Here is a 17,761-nt window from a genome sequence, read left to right on the forward strand (position 1 = left end):
GTTACGTTGATGGCTCCTTTAATTGTCCGCCAGCCATGCTCAAAATCCCCGGAGAACCTAGTTCAGTAACTAATCCAGCTCACAAACTGTGGTTGTATCAAGATCGTCTCATCCTCCAAGCTATTCAAGCCTCAGTTATTGGATCCATCGCTCTATTGATTTCTGCATGTGTGACTGCTGCCGATGCATGGTCTAAACTATAAACAACCTTGGCAAATCATTCGCGTACTCGCAAGCTCAGTCTTCTATCCAAGCTGATGGTGACCAAACAAGAGAGAAGTACTATCACTGATTATCTACAAAATATCAAAGTTATCATCGATAACTTGGCTTTGATAGGTCATTCCCTATGTGACAAGGAGATCATCATCCATACCCTAAATGGTCTTGGAGATGACTACAAGGAGTTGGCGGCTGCAATTCGGGCACACGACTCTCTAGTCTCCTTTGAAGAACTCTATGACAAGTTAACTGACTATGAAATGTATTTGAAGCGTGCGGACAAACTGCCCGAATAGTCTATCACAGTTCAAGTCAATTATAAGTCTAAGAGGAAGCACACTCGGTACCCTCCGAATATCACCAAAGGTATTCTTGATTCTATGGGTCCCATGCAACACCCCCTTATCCTCCTAACTTCTCGCAAAGTGGCAACTCCAATACTCGTCCACCTTGGCATCCTGCCCCTTCAAGCCACCAACGATAGATCATCTGCCAACTGTGTGAGAAAATCAGATACTTCGCTAAAGTTTGTCGGTCTCGACCCCGCCTTCCTGCTCTGTCACACTGGCCTCAGGAAAATCTCCTCACTACTCCGACGACTAGCCAACCCAACAGGATTGTGGACTCTAGCGCCTCCCATCACATCACCTCCAATCTTCAGAATCTATCTCTCCATAATCTCTATGGTAGCGATAAAGATATCATCATTAGTGACGGTAACGACCTTCCTATAACTCATACTGGTTCCACAATGCTTACTTCTGATACTATTATATTTATACTCAATGATGTTTTATGTGCCCCTAATATTAAACGCAACCTCATTTCTGTTTCTCAGTTTTGCAAAAATAATAATACTTCAATTGAATTCTTTCCTGATTCCTTTCTTGTTAAAGACTTAAGCATGGGGCATCCAGGGCCCGAATAAAGGAAACATTTACGAATGGCCGTCAGCTCCACAAATAACCCAGCCCACTGTTCATTCTTCAGTTGCGGCTCTAGTTGATCTGTGGTATCGTCGTCTTGGTCATCCCTCGTCCCTTATTCAGCACAAATTGCTTTCTAGTTTCTCTCTTCCTATTTCTAAATCGCATAGTTCTATAAAGCATTGTGATGCATGTCTTAGTAATAAAAGTCATCGATAGTCATTTGGCCCATCTTTCATTTCCATCTCTAAACCATTTGAAATTATTTATACAGATGTTTGAGACCCTGCCCCAATCTTATCTTTTGATAAATTCAGATTTTATATCATTTTTATAGATCACTTCACTAAGTACACATGGTTATATCCTCTTCACCATAAATCTGACATTTTAATCGTCTTTCCCACTTTTCGAAAGTTGGTCGAAAACCACTTTCAGTCTACCATCAAAACAGTTTACTCTGATGGTGGCGGTGAATATCAAGCCCTAGCGTCCTATCTCTCAACTTGTGGTATCCAACACTTCAAGTCTCCCCCGCATACTCCTCAACTTGTTGGCTTCGCCGAAAGAAAACATCGGCATATAGTAGAAATTGGGCTCACACTTCTCCATCAAGCTTCCATGCCTTCAAACTTTTAGACGACAGCCTTTCAAACTATCGTCTACCTTATTAATATAATGCCTTAGCCAGTCCTATGATACCAATCCCTCCTTAACTCACTATTTCACAAACCTCCAATCCTTTGTAAACATAGAGCATTTGGTTATCTATGTTATCCATGGTTGCGTCCCTATGCCTCTCACAAGTTAACATCACGATCTAATCCTTGCGTTTTTATAGGTTACTCTCTTGAATATAATGCTTTCCGCTGCTATAATCTCCACACTCACAAAATTTTTATATTGCATCACGTTATTTTTGTTGAGTCTGTCTTTCTTTTTCACAACCATACCTCTCCTGACATGCAGACCACCTCATTAACCATTTCTCATTGGGGTATACCTCCGATCCAACCGAATGAGCTTCCCATGACATCGTCCAGTTCCTCCTCTCATGATCAACACTATTCCACTCCTCCGGTTCAGCAATTGCTCATTCCTACTCTACATCTCTCTTCTCCGAGTATTGGGGTACTTGGTTCAAGATCACAATCGTTATCTTTATCTCCTTCTCGGCCAAGTGACCTTGACATACCTCCACCTGACCCGGCCTGTGTCAATGACTCTAAACCATTTCTTCCAACAACATAGCCTCATGGTCCCGTAGTCTCTAACCATCCTATGACCACATGCTTTAAGAGTGGTATTTTCAAATCGCATCAGGTCCTTGATCTTCATGCTATTGTAGATTCCTCATCCACCACCGTTGAACCCACCACCTTCACTCAAGCCCAAAAATCTCTGCATTGGCATACAGCCATACGTGAAGAATATAATGCCCTCCTCCATAACTCAATATGGGATCTAGTACCCTTTCATCATACACAAAACATCATCGGGTATAAGTGGGTTTTTCAAGTTAAGCGAAACTCCGATGGCTCTATTGCCCGATATAAGGCATGCCTCATCTCCAAAGGGTTTCATCAAAGATCTGTAGTTGATTTCATTGAGACATTTAATCTCGTTGTTAAGCCCACTACAATCAGACTTATCCTGAGTCTCGCCACCACTAAAGGCTGGCAATTATGCAAATTGGATGTTAATAATACCTTTTTACAAGGGACTCTAACTGAAGATGTTTTTATGCAACAACCTCTTGGTTTCACTCATCCTCAGTATCCAAGGCATATTTGCAAACTTTGAAAAGCTATTTATGGACTTTGTTAGGCTCCAAGAGCTTGGTACACTGAACTTGGCTCTTTTTTTACTTCCGTTGGCTTTCTCAACTCCAAATCTGATTCCTCGTTATTTTTTAGACAACGCCATAGCGACACAATATATATTCTGGTCTATGTAGATGATATCATTATCATAAGCAACAACCTTGTATAAATCCAAGCATTCATCAAATAGTTGGTAGATCGATTCTCGCTCAAAGATCTAGGACCCCTAAACTACTTTCTGGGTGTAGCGGCTACATTCACATCTTCCGGTCTCTTTCTGTCACAAAGAAAGTACATTCAAGATTTATTATCTAAAACAAACATACAGGACGTAAATGTGATTACAACTCCTCTATCTGATAGTGGCTCTCTCAAATTATTTGATGGAAGTCCTACTACGAAACCCACTCAATATTGACAAGTCGTTGGTTCCCTACAGTATTTAGCCCTCACCCGTCCCGACATCTCATTTGCAGTTAACAAATTATCATAGTTTATGCAAAAACCGTCTACTATGCATTGGTTTGCGGTCAAACGAGTCCTACGATATCTTAAGGGGATTCTCAATCATGGTGCCTTTCTTCGTAAATACTCTCCACTTCAGCTTCATGCCTTTACCGATGCTGATTGGGCAGGCAACTTTGATGATCAAACATCCACATTAGGATATATTGTCTTCTGGCGCTAATCCAATCAGTTAGAGTTCTAAGAAGCAAAAGACAATCGCTTGGTCTACAACTGAAGCTAAATATTGTGTCATCACCACTGCCACTGCAGAACTCAATTGGGTCACAAATTTGCTCAAAGAACTCAATATCAACTCTACTCCTACAATATATTGTGACAATGTCGGAGCTACCTATCTATGTGCTAATCCGGTATTCCACTCCCGCATGAAACATATTGCTATCGACTTCCATTTTGTGCGAGATCAAGTTGTCCGCTATCAACTATGAGTTTCTCATGTCCATTCGGTTGATCAGTTAGTCGACTCACTCACGAAGCCTCTCGCACGCCACCTTTTTGCATTACATCAGTCCAAGATTGGTGTCCTTGATAGGAGCATCATCTTGCGGGGGCATGATAGCAGATAAGATTTCATCAACTATATGAGGATATCTCTCTACTCTGTTGAGGAAAATCCTCTAATCTGTTGAGGGAAATCCTCCCTCCTAACTTGTATAAATAGGAGAGGGACATGTGAATATAATCATGCTTTTTCAGGAATTTCTTTTCCATATTTTTTCTAACAATCGGGACCTCTTCCGCCCTTGAGTTGTCCAAACCAAAGCACGAACCTCGACTACCAAGCCTTGGAGGCAAAGTAGAAGGCTTCTAAGGAGCCTTAGGAGACTTAAATAGAAGAATAAATCACACCCCATATAATAAGGAGGAATTTATAAGAAAGGAGCCTATCTCTCTCCTCCCATGATTGAGAAAAGTGTCCTTTTAAAACAATTCCAAAAGGATACCGATAGATGGAAGACTCGAAAAGCGCCAAAATATATCACAATAGAGGCATAAGGTAAAATGTGCTTGAGACGAGAGTCGAGAAAACCTAACATGCATGAGGAGAAATCCGTCACGATGGAAGCATAAGGCAAAATGTATCTGAGACACGTGAATCAAGAAAACTCGACCCATGTGAAAAAAAAATCTATCAAGATAGAGGCACAAGCCAAAATGTGCCTAAGGTACATGAGTCAATAAAAACCCGACCCGCGTAAGGAGAAATTTATCATGACGAAGGTACAAAGCAAAATATACTTAATGCATGAGAAGAAATCCACTACGATGGAGGCACAAGACAAAATGTGCACTAGGCGTGGAGGTCGAGAGGGCACAAAGAGATGAGGAGACTGAAAAACCCGATCCCGCTTGACCAACATGTGCCCTTCGACACCACAAGAGACAGTCAACAATGGATCACCACTAGTAGCACTGAGAAGGCAATCCCGAATGCACTTGTGCCGGATGAACTAAACGATGCACTTCGAACCCCTCTCGCAAAAGCCCCGAAGCACACCTTGGAGGGAGACAAATGATAAAAAGTACACTATCAACTAGTCATCTTCCAACACGTAACCGTCACGCGGAGTCTTCGATAAGAGGAAAAGATCCAGGTAACCTTCAACCTGTCTACTCGTGTGGACGAGAGTCCAAAGCACCCTTATCACCCACATAGACAAAAAGGCTAAGAGGGGATCATTGGGATGGTTAAAGGCTATCCCCCTTCTGTGATCAAGTATAAAAACATATTCTCAACACAATGAAAGGGGAGCTTCCTTGGACCACGCACATTCATACTCTTATATCTCATATTACCAACTTTGATGTAGAAGGAACCGAATCGAAAAACTTCTTTAAATTACAATCTTCATCGCTGATGATATCTCGGGAGTTCAACATTTTCACCGAGCCACGTGAACAATCGGATTGCCACGTGAACAATCGGATTCGAGCCATGTCGAGCTGACCAAGACGTCAATGACTTATTCTCCTAATATAACTAATTCATTAGTCTTTCTCTCACACACAACATTTGGCATAACCATTCAAAAAAAGAAGAAATAAAAAAATCGTACAAAACCTAATCACTTTCTCATAACAAAATTATCCAAATAATCAAAGCACATCGAATATTCCCCTAGAAACCAACAAAATAACACCAAACATAAAAGAAAATTCGATTTTTAGCACCGGAGAGAACTGATATCTAGATCAAACAGGCCTTAAGATGCAAGCTCCCCGAGAAAAAAAAAATCTCAAAAAAGGAAGAACTCGTCTCGTTACCAGAGCAAACAATGTAACCAGTCCAACACAAAAACCAGACCAAAGCAAGAGTGCCTAACTCAAGAACAGATCACTGCGATAAAAGCCCGAGAAAACAAAGAAAACAAACGAGGCACGGATACAAGTACCGGAGCAAAACGGCAGAGGTGAACCCTTAAATCGCCTTCCCGGCTTTCTCTTAGCGCTGCCCGCCGAAGAAGAAGAGACGAAGAGAACGGAGCGGACGAGATTTTTACTTAGTCGACGTATATATATCTAATTATGTTTGCCTTTTTTTCCTTCTCTCTCTCCGCGATGAGAGCGGCCGTGATGGAATCGACGCCGTCAATTCAAACGGAATCTTTGGCTGTCGACCGCTCCTTACCTGCACCTGAACGGATCGCAGGACGTCACTGAAGCCTCCGTCACCGTCACTTACGCTCCATATACACATGGAGACAGTGATAGTGGAGCAGATTTCATGTACTGGCGGATCGTCTTACCATTAACGTCATCTAATATAGACAGTGACGGCGGAGAAAAGGGACGATATAATTATGGCCTTCTAATCGTGAATAATATTAATTTATATATATTAACAATATAAAAATGTAAAATATCGTTAATATTTTTAACATCGTGATTGTTTAACATAATAATTACAATGACATATATATTCCTCGAAAGTTAGTTATTTTTGTATTTTCCCCTCTAAATTCAACTACATATTTCTATATAGTTAAAAAATCTTCAGATATATCATTGTAATTAATATTCATCAAATGATCATGAGTACAGTGATGCTAATTTTTTTTTGCTTAAAAAGTATAATTTATTTAATTTTTTTCCTTGATGGCGTTGTTCTTGTTTTAATAAATCAAGCATTGCAATAGGAGTACACCATGCAGTGAAAATTGAGTATTGACAGCTTATGTGTTAAAAAAAATAATAATAACCTCCTCGATAATAAGGGATAGGTTGGTGAGGTTTTATCGTTATTTTTCTTTGGTGGCTAAATGGAATCGACTAAAGGGGTTCAATTTTAGTTTTATTAAGATAACATTACATTAGCTGATTTTATATAATCAATATTATGTTCATATACCTCTATCTCATTGGAGTTAGATATTAGATTTCTTGATAATAAGAGATATGTTGGTGAGGTTTTATCATTATCTTTATTTGGTGGCTAGATGGCATTGACCAAAGGGATTAAATTTTAATCTTATTAAGATAACATTACATTAGCAATATTAGTATCAAAATGATTTTTATATAATCAATATTATATTCATATACCTCTATCTCATTGGAGTTAGATATTAGATTTCTCGATAACTAAGGGATAGGTTGGTGTGGTTTTATCATTATCTTTCTTTGGTGGCTAGATGGTATCGACCAAAGGGTTAAATTTTAGTCTTATTAAGAAATATTACATTAGCATTGTTAGTATCAAAATGATTTTTGTATAATCAATATTATGTTCATATACCTCTATCTCATTGGAATTAGATATTAGATTTCTCGATTACAAGGGATAGGTTTGTGAGGTTTTATCATTATCTTTCTTTGATGGCTAGATAGCATCGACCAAAAGGGTTAAATTTTAGTCTTATTAAGATACTTTACATTAGCATAGTTAGTATCAAAATAATTTTTATATAATTAATATTATGTTCATATACCTCTATCTCATTGGAGTTAAATATTAGATTTCTCTCATATATCATTTATTATTATTAGATTTTTTCTGAATATCACTCGATGCTTATGAAGTGAACTAACGACACTTATAAATTTATCCTTTTGAACTACACAAATTATTTATACTTAAAAAATATTAGTGTTTAATTATTTTGAGACAATTACACTCATTTATCCTTTTTGAACTATACAATTCGAACCGAGTAATAATCGCTATGGTGAAGATTTATAAAATGACTATGTAAAGCTTGGAAAATGTATAAAAATTATTTTTAAAATATTTCAAATCCATGAATATATATATATATATATATATATATATATATATATATATATATTCAAATTTCTTTAAGCTGAGTAGGTCCTTAAAAAACAATGATGGAAACACACACAGAATTTGGGATATGAGTCACATGTAGTTTCTAATATGAGGTAAGCAAATTAAGTTTGAGAGGAAAGTGAAGAAGGAGGTGAACATTGTTATAATTTAAAAATATTTAAAAGGCTTGGATATGAGAGGGATTATAACCCTCAAAAGAATGGATTGGATAAGATCCGAAAGGGCTTTTTCTTTTTTCCCATAAGTCCTTCAATCACATAAATTACATTGAAGGCATTCTTACACGTACAACTAAGATAACGACCAGAGAGTCTCAGGCTTCAATTAGATCAGTTTGATTAAAACCATGAACGGGTTAGATTGATAAACTAAATGATGAATTTTTTTTTTCTATGCTTTAGGTCTGTAAAACGCCTATTTTCAATTAATCAACCCTTAAAAGATTGAAACATCTTGTTTTCTCGTTTTCAGCGAATTTTAAGATATATTTAGAAAAAATTTGATGACAAAGTCACTTCAATTTTAAACACATTGTGAATTTGTGGTTTAAATAAATGATGCAGTGCATAAACAAGGTGAAAGTGAATAAGAAGAGTGGTTTCAAAGAGTTTTTAATATAGAGCCTGCGTGCATATGACAAATGACTCGATGTGTTTCTGGTTGTAATGTTGGAATGTCTTTTCTGTGTTTGAACACATGCAATTAAGAGGCTTCAAGCTGCGCTGGGCTCTTTTGTTAGTTTCTTTGATCGGATGAAGACAATGTTTTTTTTTAGCATGCATGCAAGTGTATAATTCTCTGTTATGCTGCAACCGATTATCTGCACCTGATATTAGGCCTTGTTACATTATGGTCACTATTTGAAATGATGTATCAGTGCTCGCTCTCTCAGTAAAGGTATGTAAAACAAAAGCAGGAAAATAAACACTGAGTTGATGCTCTAAAGTCTGAAGAACCTTTTAAATTATAAGATCATGATCTCTTTATCTTATTCTTGATACTCAGAATTTCACCTCTGGACTACTTCTTATTTTCTGCCGGAGTTTATTTGACAGACTAAATTAATTATGATATATATTATGTTTGCTGTTCATTTTAGTCATGATATAAATAACACTATAATGATTACCAGACTAAGTTGCAACATTATTTCAGGATCAGAACCAAAATAAGTGTGTGTTGCAGCAGCCCAACTTCTTTTAAATCGGTTTGATGCGGTAAGACTACTCCCACGTATCATTCGTGGTGAAACTTTCTTCTGGAAAACTCACTGACGTACCATTAGCACCCAAAGAAGACGAAAAATCTTCAACTCTAAGATGAGAGGCCTATGTAGAGAAGAATCTTATATCCCTCGCGTGCACCTCCTCCTCCTCTATCGACAACTCATCTAATTTTTCCATTAACATTGAAAGGGTTTCGAGTCCAAATAGTGGCTACCAGCATGCCTTGCTTGTCTGATGCCCTAGCCCTAGCCCTCTAGGGCTACCACTATTAGTAGTAGTAGGACATACCTTCCTATCTATCAGAATGGTCCATTCAGATTAAATGTTGCTTAGATGAGAACATACCTTTGGAAGCTAAACCCTTACCTCTTTCAGCATCAAAACCGCCCTTTAGGTTCCTTTCGTGGGATGGAGCCCCCATGTTAGATCAAGCTTGGTCAAGAAGGCCTCTCGATAAAGCAATGTGAGATAGGTCTATCACAAGGTAGGAACCTAACGAAGCTCCCTTCCAATACTGAAATACTCGGATTTGAGAAGGGCCATCACCTCCTCTCCGATCAATATATTTGGCATACCAATACGAGGAGATACCAAGCAATCCTTCTTTTTTATGTTTCGACTCTTCCACATCTTTATAGAATACATTTAGAGAATCATCAAAACATAGACATGAGTAAGTTTATCTCTAGTTGTAAATAAACTGTACTACATAGAATAGTATATTCTTACGATGGTGAAGATTTATAAACTGATACGAGACAAAAAATAATAATAATAAAGTCCTCAAGGACGAAGGGAAAACAGAATTTGGGATAGGAGTTCCATGTAGGTTTAAACATGAGGCAAGGAAATTAAGTTTGAGAGAAAAGTGGAGAAGTATTTTAAAACATTTAAAAACCTTGAACTGGATTTGAAAGGAGAATATAAACCTTAAAAGAATGGATTGGGTAAGATCCGAAAGGGCTTCTTTTTTCTTTTTTTTTTCATAAGTCCTTCCATGACATAAATTGCATAGAAGGCATTCTTACATGAACAGTTAAGCTAATCACAAGAAAATCTCAGACTTGAATTAGATAGATCGGGCTGATTAAAACCAACAACTGGTTGGATTAAACAAAATCGATCAGAATGACATTTGCTGTGGTAGACATCTTTGATTTTGGTCAAAGTACCTATTAAACCTTGATAAGTATGAGATGTGACATCTAAAGAATATACATAGAAGACATTTGCTCCCACCAATACAATCTTACCATTGTACTAATAAAAAAAATTGTAACTTCTAAAATCTCAAAGGAAAAGTTAGTTTGTGAAATAAAAAAATCTACCTTCTTAAATTAGACAAGCAAACATCATAATCAACTTAACACAATGTCACGGACTTAAGTTACTAGTTTAGAAGGCCAATCTATGTCTTATAAAAAGTTTGCTTGAATAATTAATTGAAAATTTCAACCATTGCATGCAGACTTGTAGTGGTTTTCATCAATTGTAGAATAAATATTGCCAATATCAACATGATACTCAATAGCATCCCTACAAAAAAAACAATATATATATCTATTAGGAACACAAGCAAAGACAATATATAAAGAAATAATAGAGTGAAAGGAGAGAACGAAGAGAGACTTGATCTTATCCATCGGTATCCCTAAGCGCTGGACAATTTCATCCACGTGCAGTCCATGTTCACGAGCACTGTTAAGAAAGCAATCCGACATCATGACAATTTATGCAATCATAAGGTACAAAAAGAAGAATTTGTCTGGTAAGAAGAGGGAACATCCTGGTGAATGCATGAGATCCACAATGGGATGAACTAACCAATGCAAGATTACCGAGTCAACATGGGAGGTCATGACAGGAGTACCAAAAAAAAAGGAAAAAAAAAAAAAGAGAGAGAAAACTGATGATCTTAAAATCAGAATGAGTATGTCCCAAATAGCATAATGGTGCAGTCTAATAGATATAAACAAAAAAAGCACAAATCAACCAGAGAGGAAACTAAGTAAAACCTGCATTACTTACATGCTAGCTGGTTCCTGAAAAACATCCAAGACCAATTTGTAGATATTACTCTCGGAACCACCAATGCCTGAATGAGTGGAGAACTGGAAGAAAAAAAGAAAAAGGACATGACCAATACAGAAGTTGCTCCTAGATGATATTTGTTAATACAGTAGGATATTTTTTTTTAATTTTCTTACCTGGTTCGAAACAGGAGTCTGGTATCTTTTTACATCATTATTAGGAGTCACTACTGTTCCCACAGGCACATTCACCTAGAATGAGCATAGGTAACTCCCAAATCATGGCTTGCCAATAAGAAGCAAAACACCATATAGCATGAATCCAACACAAAGGCATGTTCTTAAAAAATATGGAAGTACATAAGCACATCATAATCAACAAATAGAACACTCCTTAAATACATCAATACCTTCGGTCTGGTGTTATCCAGATGCACATGAATGCACTCAAGGAAGTGAAGAGTGATGTAATTGAAATCAGTCACAGGCCTGGGGAGACAAGGGATAATCACAAGTTACTCAATTGCTTGATTAGACTAATCTCATAACAAACAAAATGAATATGAGACAAAATTTAACCATGGACTGTTGGAGAGAAAAAAAAAAAGAACAATTTAACTTGGATTAGAGAATAAAGACAAGAGACTATTACTGATAAATATAGGCTACCGTAGAGGGTGAAAATCCAGCTATAACTTGAGGATACGCAAAGCGAAATGTTCATTTGGCAAAATCAGGAAACAACAGAAAGAATATAAAACCAAATTCCTTTGTCATTGGCTGACATAATTGCTTTTGCCTCTTGATCCAAGGGCTCATAATGAAATTGCAAACAAACAATAAAAAGACAGTGTACTGTTTTTTAGTAGTTTTATGGAACTAACACTGATTCATAGTTATTTTATTATTGCTTAATAAAATGTTTCAGTAGGACAGAACCATAAGGGCGAGTCCAATGCACAAGCCCCCCACCAATTCAAGGTCTGGGAAGGATTAACGTGTGCAATCTTCCCCTTATAAGCAGTGTTTGTTTCCATAACTTGAACCCTGATTGCCTTGGTAACAAGGAAGCGACCTTACCCCATTGTACCAAAGCTTGCCTTGTTCTAGAGACATCCGTATAAATATTCTTAACTACCAATTAGACATTCTAACAGTCACAGCAAAAAAAGTGAGAACAAAAATGATAAAGTTATGCTTAAAAAGCTTCCATACCACACAGAAATTTACAATTTAAATGACATTCTCATCATTGTCTTATGAAAGTTCCTGGAATCTAACTAGCAAGTAGAGAGCAACTAGCATATTTCAAAACTTCTCTTCCTCTTCATCCACAATAAAACTCAGTTATTTGAATACCTGATTAGTTAATTAGCAAGTTTGTCATAAGCTAATTAGTTAGCCACCTCATGGAAATTATAGAAATTCAAGTATAATGCCATCTGCTGTTAAATTCAGGAATTGTCTAGCTAATCCATAAAGATTGTTCGGAGAAAAATCACTTATGTGATTATGTTCTCGAATTTGGTTGACTATTAATAAGATCCAGACTGAAAAGAGGAGGAGATGGGAAAAAGTAAGCATAGAGTAAAATAAATCATTCAAGTTAACTAGCAAGTAATAAGGAGATTAGCAATTGCCTGAAGCATGACAAAAGATTAAAAAAGAACTACTTTGATTAGAGAGCAACCTTTCATGCTGTAAAGGTGTGATCACCTTTCCCTCTAAGGCTTTTAGATTTAAAAGATGCAAATTCCAAGTCCAAAAAAAGATACATTCAGTATAACTTTTATCTCTCTGTTTTCTAATGTCAATTTATAGTATTACTATTTGTACACTGAGCCAGTTAAGAAACAGCATGACCTATAATAATGTGTTCCCAGGTAAGTGCCATCATATACCATTGAGATATTGGTAAACTGCATGACCCACTAAAAGAGATGCCTCCTTGGAGAAGAAATCCTCATCTTATACAAATACTAATTAGATCAAACAATTGATGAAATTAAGTCCAACAAGACACATAGTAATAAGGTTTATTTCATTTATGGATGAAAACATGCCTGTGAGAATCTTGATTTCTTCCCGACCCACAATCAAATTGCAAATAGCCACATAGTAAGTCACTGTTGATAATGATATTTTATTAATATGAAGAAGTCTAACTAAGATAGAAACCCATAATAAGATTGACTTAGTAGTCCATTCCATTTAATACAATTTGAAAATTAACTTAATCAACATATATGCCAACCATATTGAGGTTCACTGCCTATTTGATAATCTCAAAAACAATCTATCCAGATATACATCTTGTGATTGTATATCTCCAATTGATGGCTTCTTCTCTGTTTCAACTCCCCAATTACATCAATGATTTCATATTGTCCTAAATTTTGATTAACAAACTGCACTCCTCAATGATCCTGTGAAAAGACTACTAGCAAGTCAAGATGACTATAGCTCTTTGAAGCAAACAAGGCCTTCAAGCTAGAATTTACTTCATCAAGGTACTTCTGAAGAAAGCTATATTAAACCTGTCATGGCTGACATTTTATCCTTGCCTATTCTAAAAATTCATCTTCAATAATCTCTTCTCCCAAGATCTCAATATCAAACCCCCAGTACTTTGAAAAGGTCATCTTGACATCTTTGAGTAGGCAAATGCAAGGTCACTGCAAAGTACAAACAACTTGTAGTACTCCAGGAAAAACATAAGCCATAATGTTATTAATCTTCATATTAGACACACCTAAATTGAGGTTATTATACATTTTACAAACTTCTAATATCAACAATTTGAGAGAATAATCAATATTGACTATTGTCTCCTCCCAACCATGGAATCTAGCAGATTGATGCGAATAGGTTTCTTCTAAGTTTAACACATAACTCCCCCTTGACCATCATATTGATCGTTCCAATAATAACTGATCCCATTAGCTGTCCTGCCTATTGAATCATTGGCCTGAACAAAAATCATGCTTGGCTTCGACATGCTTATTAGCATTGTTTAGTTTGATGCCTTCCAAAATGAAAGAGTTTTTCAGCCCTAACAAGACTCCAGGATGATGTTGCATAGTATCATGAAATTTTTCAGATCCCAATAGATGTAGAAAGTTTAAATAAAGCTATCAGGAAATTGAGTTTTTGTGGGTATAGATCAATCCACAAATATCAAAGTATGGCCCAGAACCATTGTTGACACAGTAATAGTTCTAACCATTTCAAGAAAATCTGTGTCCTAGTGTCTATGCAGAAGCTTGAAGTATGAGTATAAATTCTGACACAAAGATCCAGTTCATGTCCTTGAGCCTAAACAAGAAACTTAGAAGATCTGGTTGAACTCTTATCCCATAATTTCTATCTCATCTAGCCACCTAATTTTCCAAGAATCATGTGTTACTTGTATCTGCATGCTATGTAGCTATAGCATCGAGATCATTTTATTTCAACACAGCCCCTTATGAATTATATTTGTTTTTTTTTTTAAACAATCATACAATTCCAACAGATAAAGGCCCTGAAAGTATATTTTTTAAAGTAAATACTACACTAAAGACATTCAAACACCCATGGGTACAGAATGAGAATTACAATGTCTTGACATCTCAAACAGCAAATATTCACCCCTTCTTGGGCCGCCTATAAATGGGTGGCTGTAACAGGGTCTTCTTTCTTTATGAAAAAAAAATCCAAAAAAGCAAAGATACAACAAAAGGAATGACATATGAACCATGACTTTTACAAATTTGACAAAGAATTGAGTCATGGTGGATATCGAAACCAAAATGACCGCATGATTCAGAAGGCAGAAGTATAGCTATCAAAACAAGAAAACCTAGAAGTTGCTTTGTGTCTTGAGGATATTCAACAAAAAATCATAGACTCTCAAGGACAGATATAATTAAGCCAAAATGTTCATAAAAGTTGATTCTTGAGAATGACTCAGAATTGAACATCCATGAAGGGAAAAAAAAAATCATAAGCATCTTACCGAACGGAGAAGGCAACAACATGTCGTTTGCCTTGGAATCCTTTCAAGCTACCATTGACAGTGACATACATCCCATTTCTCACATTAAAATTCAATAGCATTAGAAAAATGCCAATATCCCTAAAGAAAGCAGAGAAGAAAAAAATTCAGCTGCTCACTGAATTATAGCCATCTCATTTGTGTCCGAAGTCTCATTGACCCTGCAAAAACAACAATTATAAAGGTTACGATACAAAAATAATCTCTCTCTCTCACTCTGTGGCTACAAAAAGATGATAGCATCTTAAGAAACTCACCAGCGATTGACATCAATTCTCCCCGTACCATCATCGAGGGCGAAGGAGACATCAGTAACCCTCTCCGTCTTGGTCATCACAAGCCCCAGTAGCCTCACCTGGCACCTCACAAAGGAGAGCGAAAAAACAACAAAACAATCAGGGCCATGTTCAAATTAGGGATTCCCAAATGCAAACTGGAAAGAGTATATTACATTGGTGGCATCAACACCATCGACAACGAAATTGGACTTATCGTCGTTGGAGTGGTACGCCTCGCTGATCTGCTTCACGGTTAAAGGGAGCACACCCTGGACGCCGCGACTCTGAGCGAAAACATGGTGACCACCACCAGGTCGACGTGAGATATAGAGGATACATAGGCCAAAAAAAGAGGCGAGGGAATTATTCTTCTTTCTTAAACAGATTTCGGGACCTTGGAGAAGCCGGAATCGGGGGTTTGGGTGGCTTGTGAGGGCATGAATCCGCCGCCGGAGAAGAGGGAGGCCGATCCAACATCGAACTGGCTAGCGTACATCTCCTCCTATCTCTCGCTCGCCCCCGAAAAGGCTCGACTCCAACCCTAACCCCAAGGACAGATTGGTGGGCGGGGCGCGGGAAATTCAAGGATGGAGATCGAAGAGGGAGGTGGTTTACCGCTATATATAGAGGATGTTCCTGATGTAATTGGTTCGAGTTCAGATGGCATGCGAGACCGTAGTAGTAGTTCCCTTTTCCTTTTGTGCCCTAAGATGAAAATTATATGGCATTTTACCTTTAAAAAAAAGTCTTTTAGTGTTAGACTTTTCCATCAAATAATACTCCCCTAAATAGGTTTTTTTTAATTTGATACAAATATGCAACCACATTAACTGTCCTCTTCTTCCGCGACACTATCCTCTCTTCTTACCTATCCTCTTTGTCCCTTTCTCTTCCCTTGTCATCCAGCTTGCTGCCTTCATTGTTGAGGCTCTCATCATCCACCACTAGCGCTCTCGTAACTCCACATTTCTTAACAAAGCTACGGCCACTATAGTCAAGTTCCCCTTTCCTTATGATCAAAGACAGAGAGTTCATTACCGATTTCATCCTTCATCGCTTCTTCCTCATAATCGAAGACGGGAGCTCTTTGACCCCACTCACAAGACCCTAGTCAACGATGAAAGACGAGGGCGCTAAGGGCATGTGACGAGGGCGTTAGTTGCGTTCCACTAGATAAAATGATCATTTGCTATATATACTTAGGCATTTTAGATAAAATGCTCATATATATACATATATATATATATATATACATGTATATATATATATATGTGTGTATATATTTATATGTATATATACATATATATATATATACACATATATATATACACATATATATATATATATACATGTATATATATATATATATGTATATATATATATATATGTATATATATATTATTTTTTTTATATTTCTCAAGGAGCATCATAATATTTTCATATATATATATATATATGTATATATAAATATCCCAATATGACACAACAGAAGCTCCCTCTTTGATAAACTAGTCCATAGAGTGAATCAGATTTATTATTCAGTTATAGTATTTGGAAAACTTTATAAGCTTATTCAATAATAGTATGAGCATATAAGTTTCTCTATTTATTGCTCTTGTTCACAAACCAATAAGGATATATACTTAAAATTTTATTTTTTATATGAGACAATTTATATTGGGTTTTGAATTCATTTGCCTCAATTATAATATTTTTGAATAGATTTAGAGTGTCTTATGGATGTGTCAAAAATATTATAACAAACATAAAAATCATCTCCATATTTGGTTATTCTTATTCTTAAACTACTATTATTTTAAAACTTATTTAAAACTTTATTTTTTCCATATAAGTTTGTTTCTATTGGATTTTGAGCCAAAATTATCTTAATTATAGTGTTTTTAATAGGCTTACAATATTTTAATAGGGGTGTTAAAAATACTCCAAGTCTATTAAAAAAATAATATAATTGACATAAAAGTCTTCCTATTTAGTTATTATTCCTAAATAAATAAAAATAATTATTAAAAAAATATTTTTATATAAATTGACTTTTATTGTATTTTGAATCAATTTACCTCAACTATAATCTTCGTGATTAAACTTATAGTATTTTGGTGATAGTGCTAAAAAAACACTACAAATCCAAATATATATATAGTGTAAGTTGTTGAATCTCGGATTCTAATGATGAAGTCAATTGATGTGTTTATAATCTAATTTACATTTTGAGTGACGAAGAACTAGCTTCGATCATGAAGAGATAATTAAAGCAGGAAGAATCAATTTTGGGCCGGAGTAGAATTATTGAATCTCGGATTTTAATGATGAAACCAATTGATAGTATTTATCTGATGTGTGTTTAAGTGATGTAGGACTAACTTCGATCAAAAGAAGCAAATCG

The 17,761-nt window shown here is 36.3% G+C and overlaps 1 protein-coding gene across 1 annotated transcript; it reads right to left on the reverse strand.

The window, feature by feature from the left end:
* Positions 1 to 10,328: 10,328 nt before the first annotated feature.
* On the reverse strand, positions 10,329 to 16,047 carry LOC135595436 (replication protein A 32 kDa subunit B-like). Its single transcript, XM_065086334.1, has 10 exons — positions 15,752 to 16,047; positions 15,531 to 15,641; positions 15,337 to 15,434; positions 15,199 to 15,240; positions 15,041 to 15,118; positions 11,454 to 11,532; positions 11,221 to 11,295; positions 11,042 to 11,124; positions 10,643 to 10,711; positions 10,329 to 10,549 (listed from the first exon to the last, which is right to left on the reverse strand). Exons 1-10 carry the CDS (start codon positions 15,851 to 15,853, stop codon positions 10,465 to 10,467), a joined length of 822 nt encoding a protein of 273 aa, XP_064942406.1. The 5' UTR covers positions 15,854 to 16,047; the 3' UTR covers positions 10,329 to 10,464.
* Positions 16,048 to 17,761: the final 1,714 nt, after the last annotated feature.

The sequence above is a fragment of the Musa acuminata genome, chromosome BXJ1-2, assembly GCF_036884655.1.
Source record: "Musa acuminata AAA Group cultivar baxijiao chromosome BXJ1-2, Cavendish_Baxijiao_AAA, whole genome shotgun sequence".
NCBI lineage: Eukaryota > Viridiplantae > Streptophyta > Magnoliopsida > Zingiberales > Musaceae > Musa > Musa acuminata.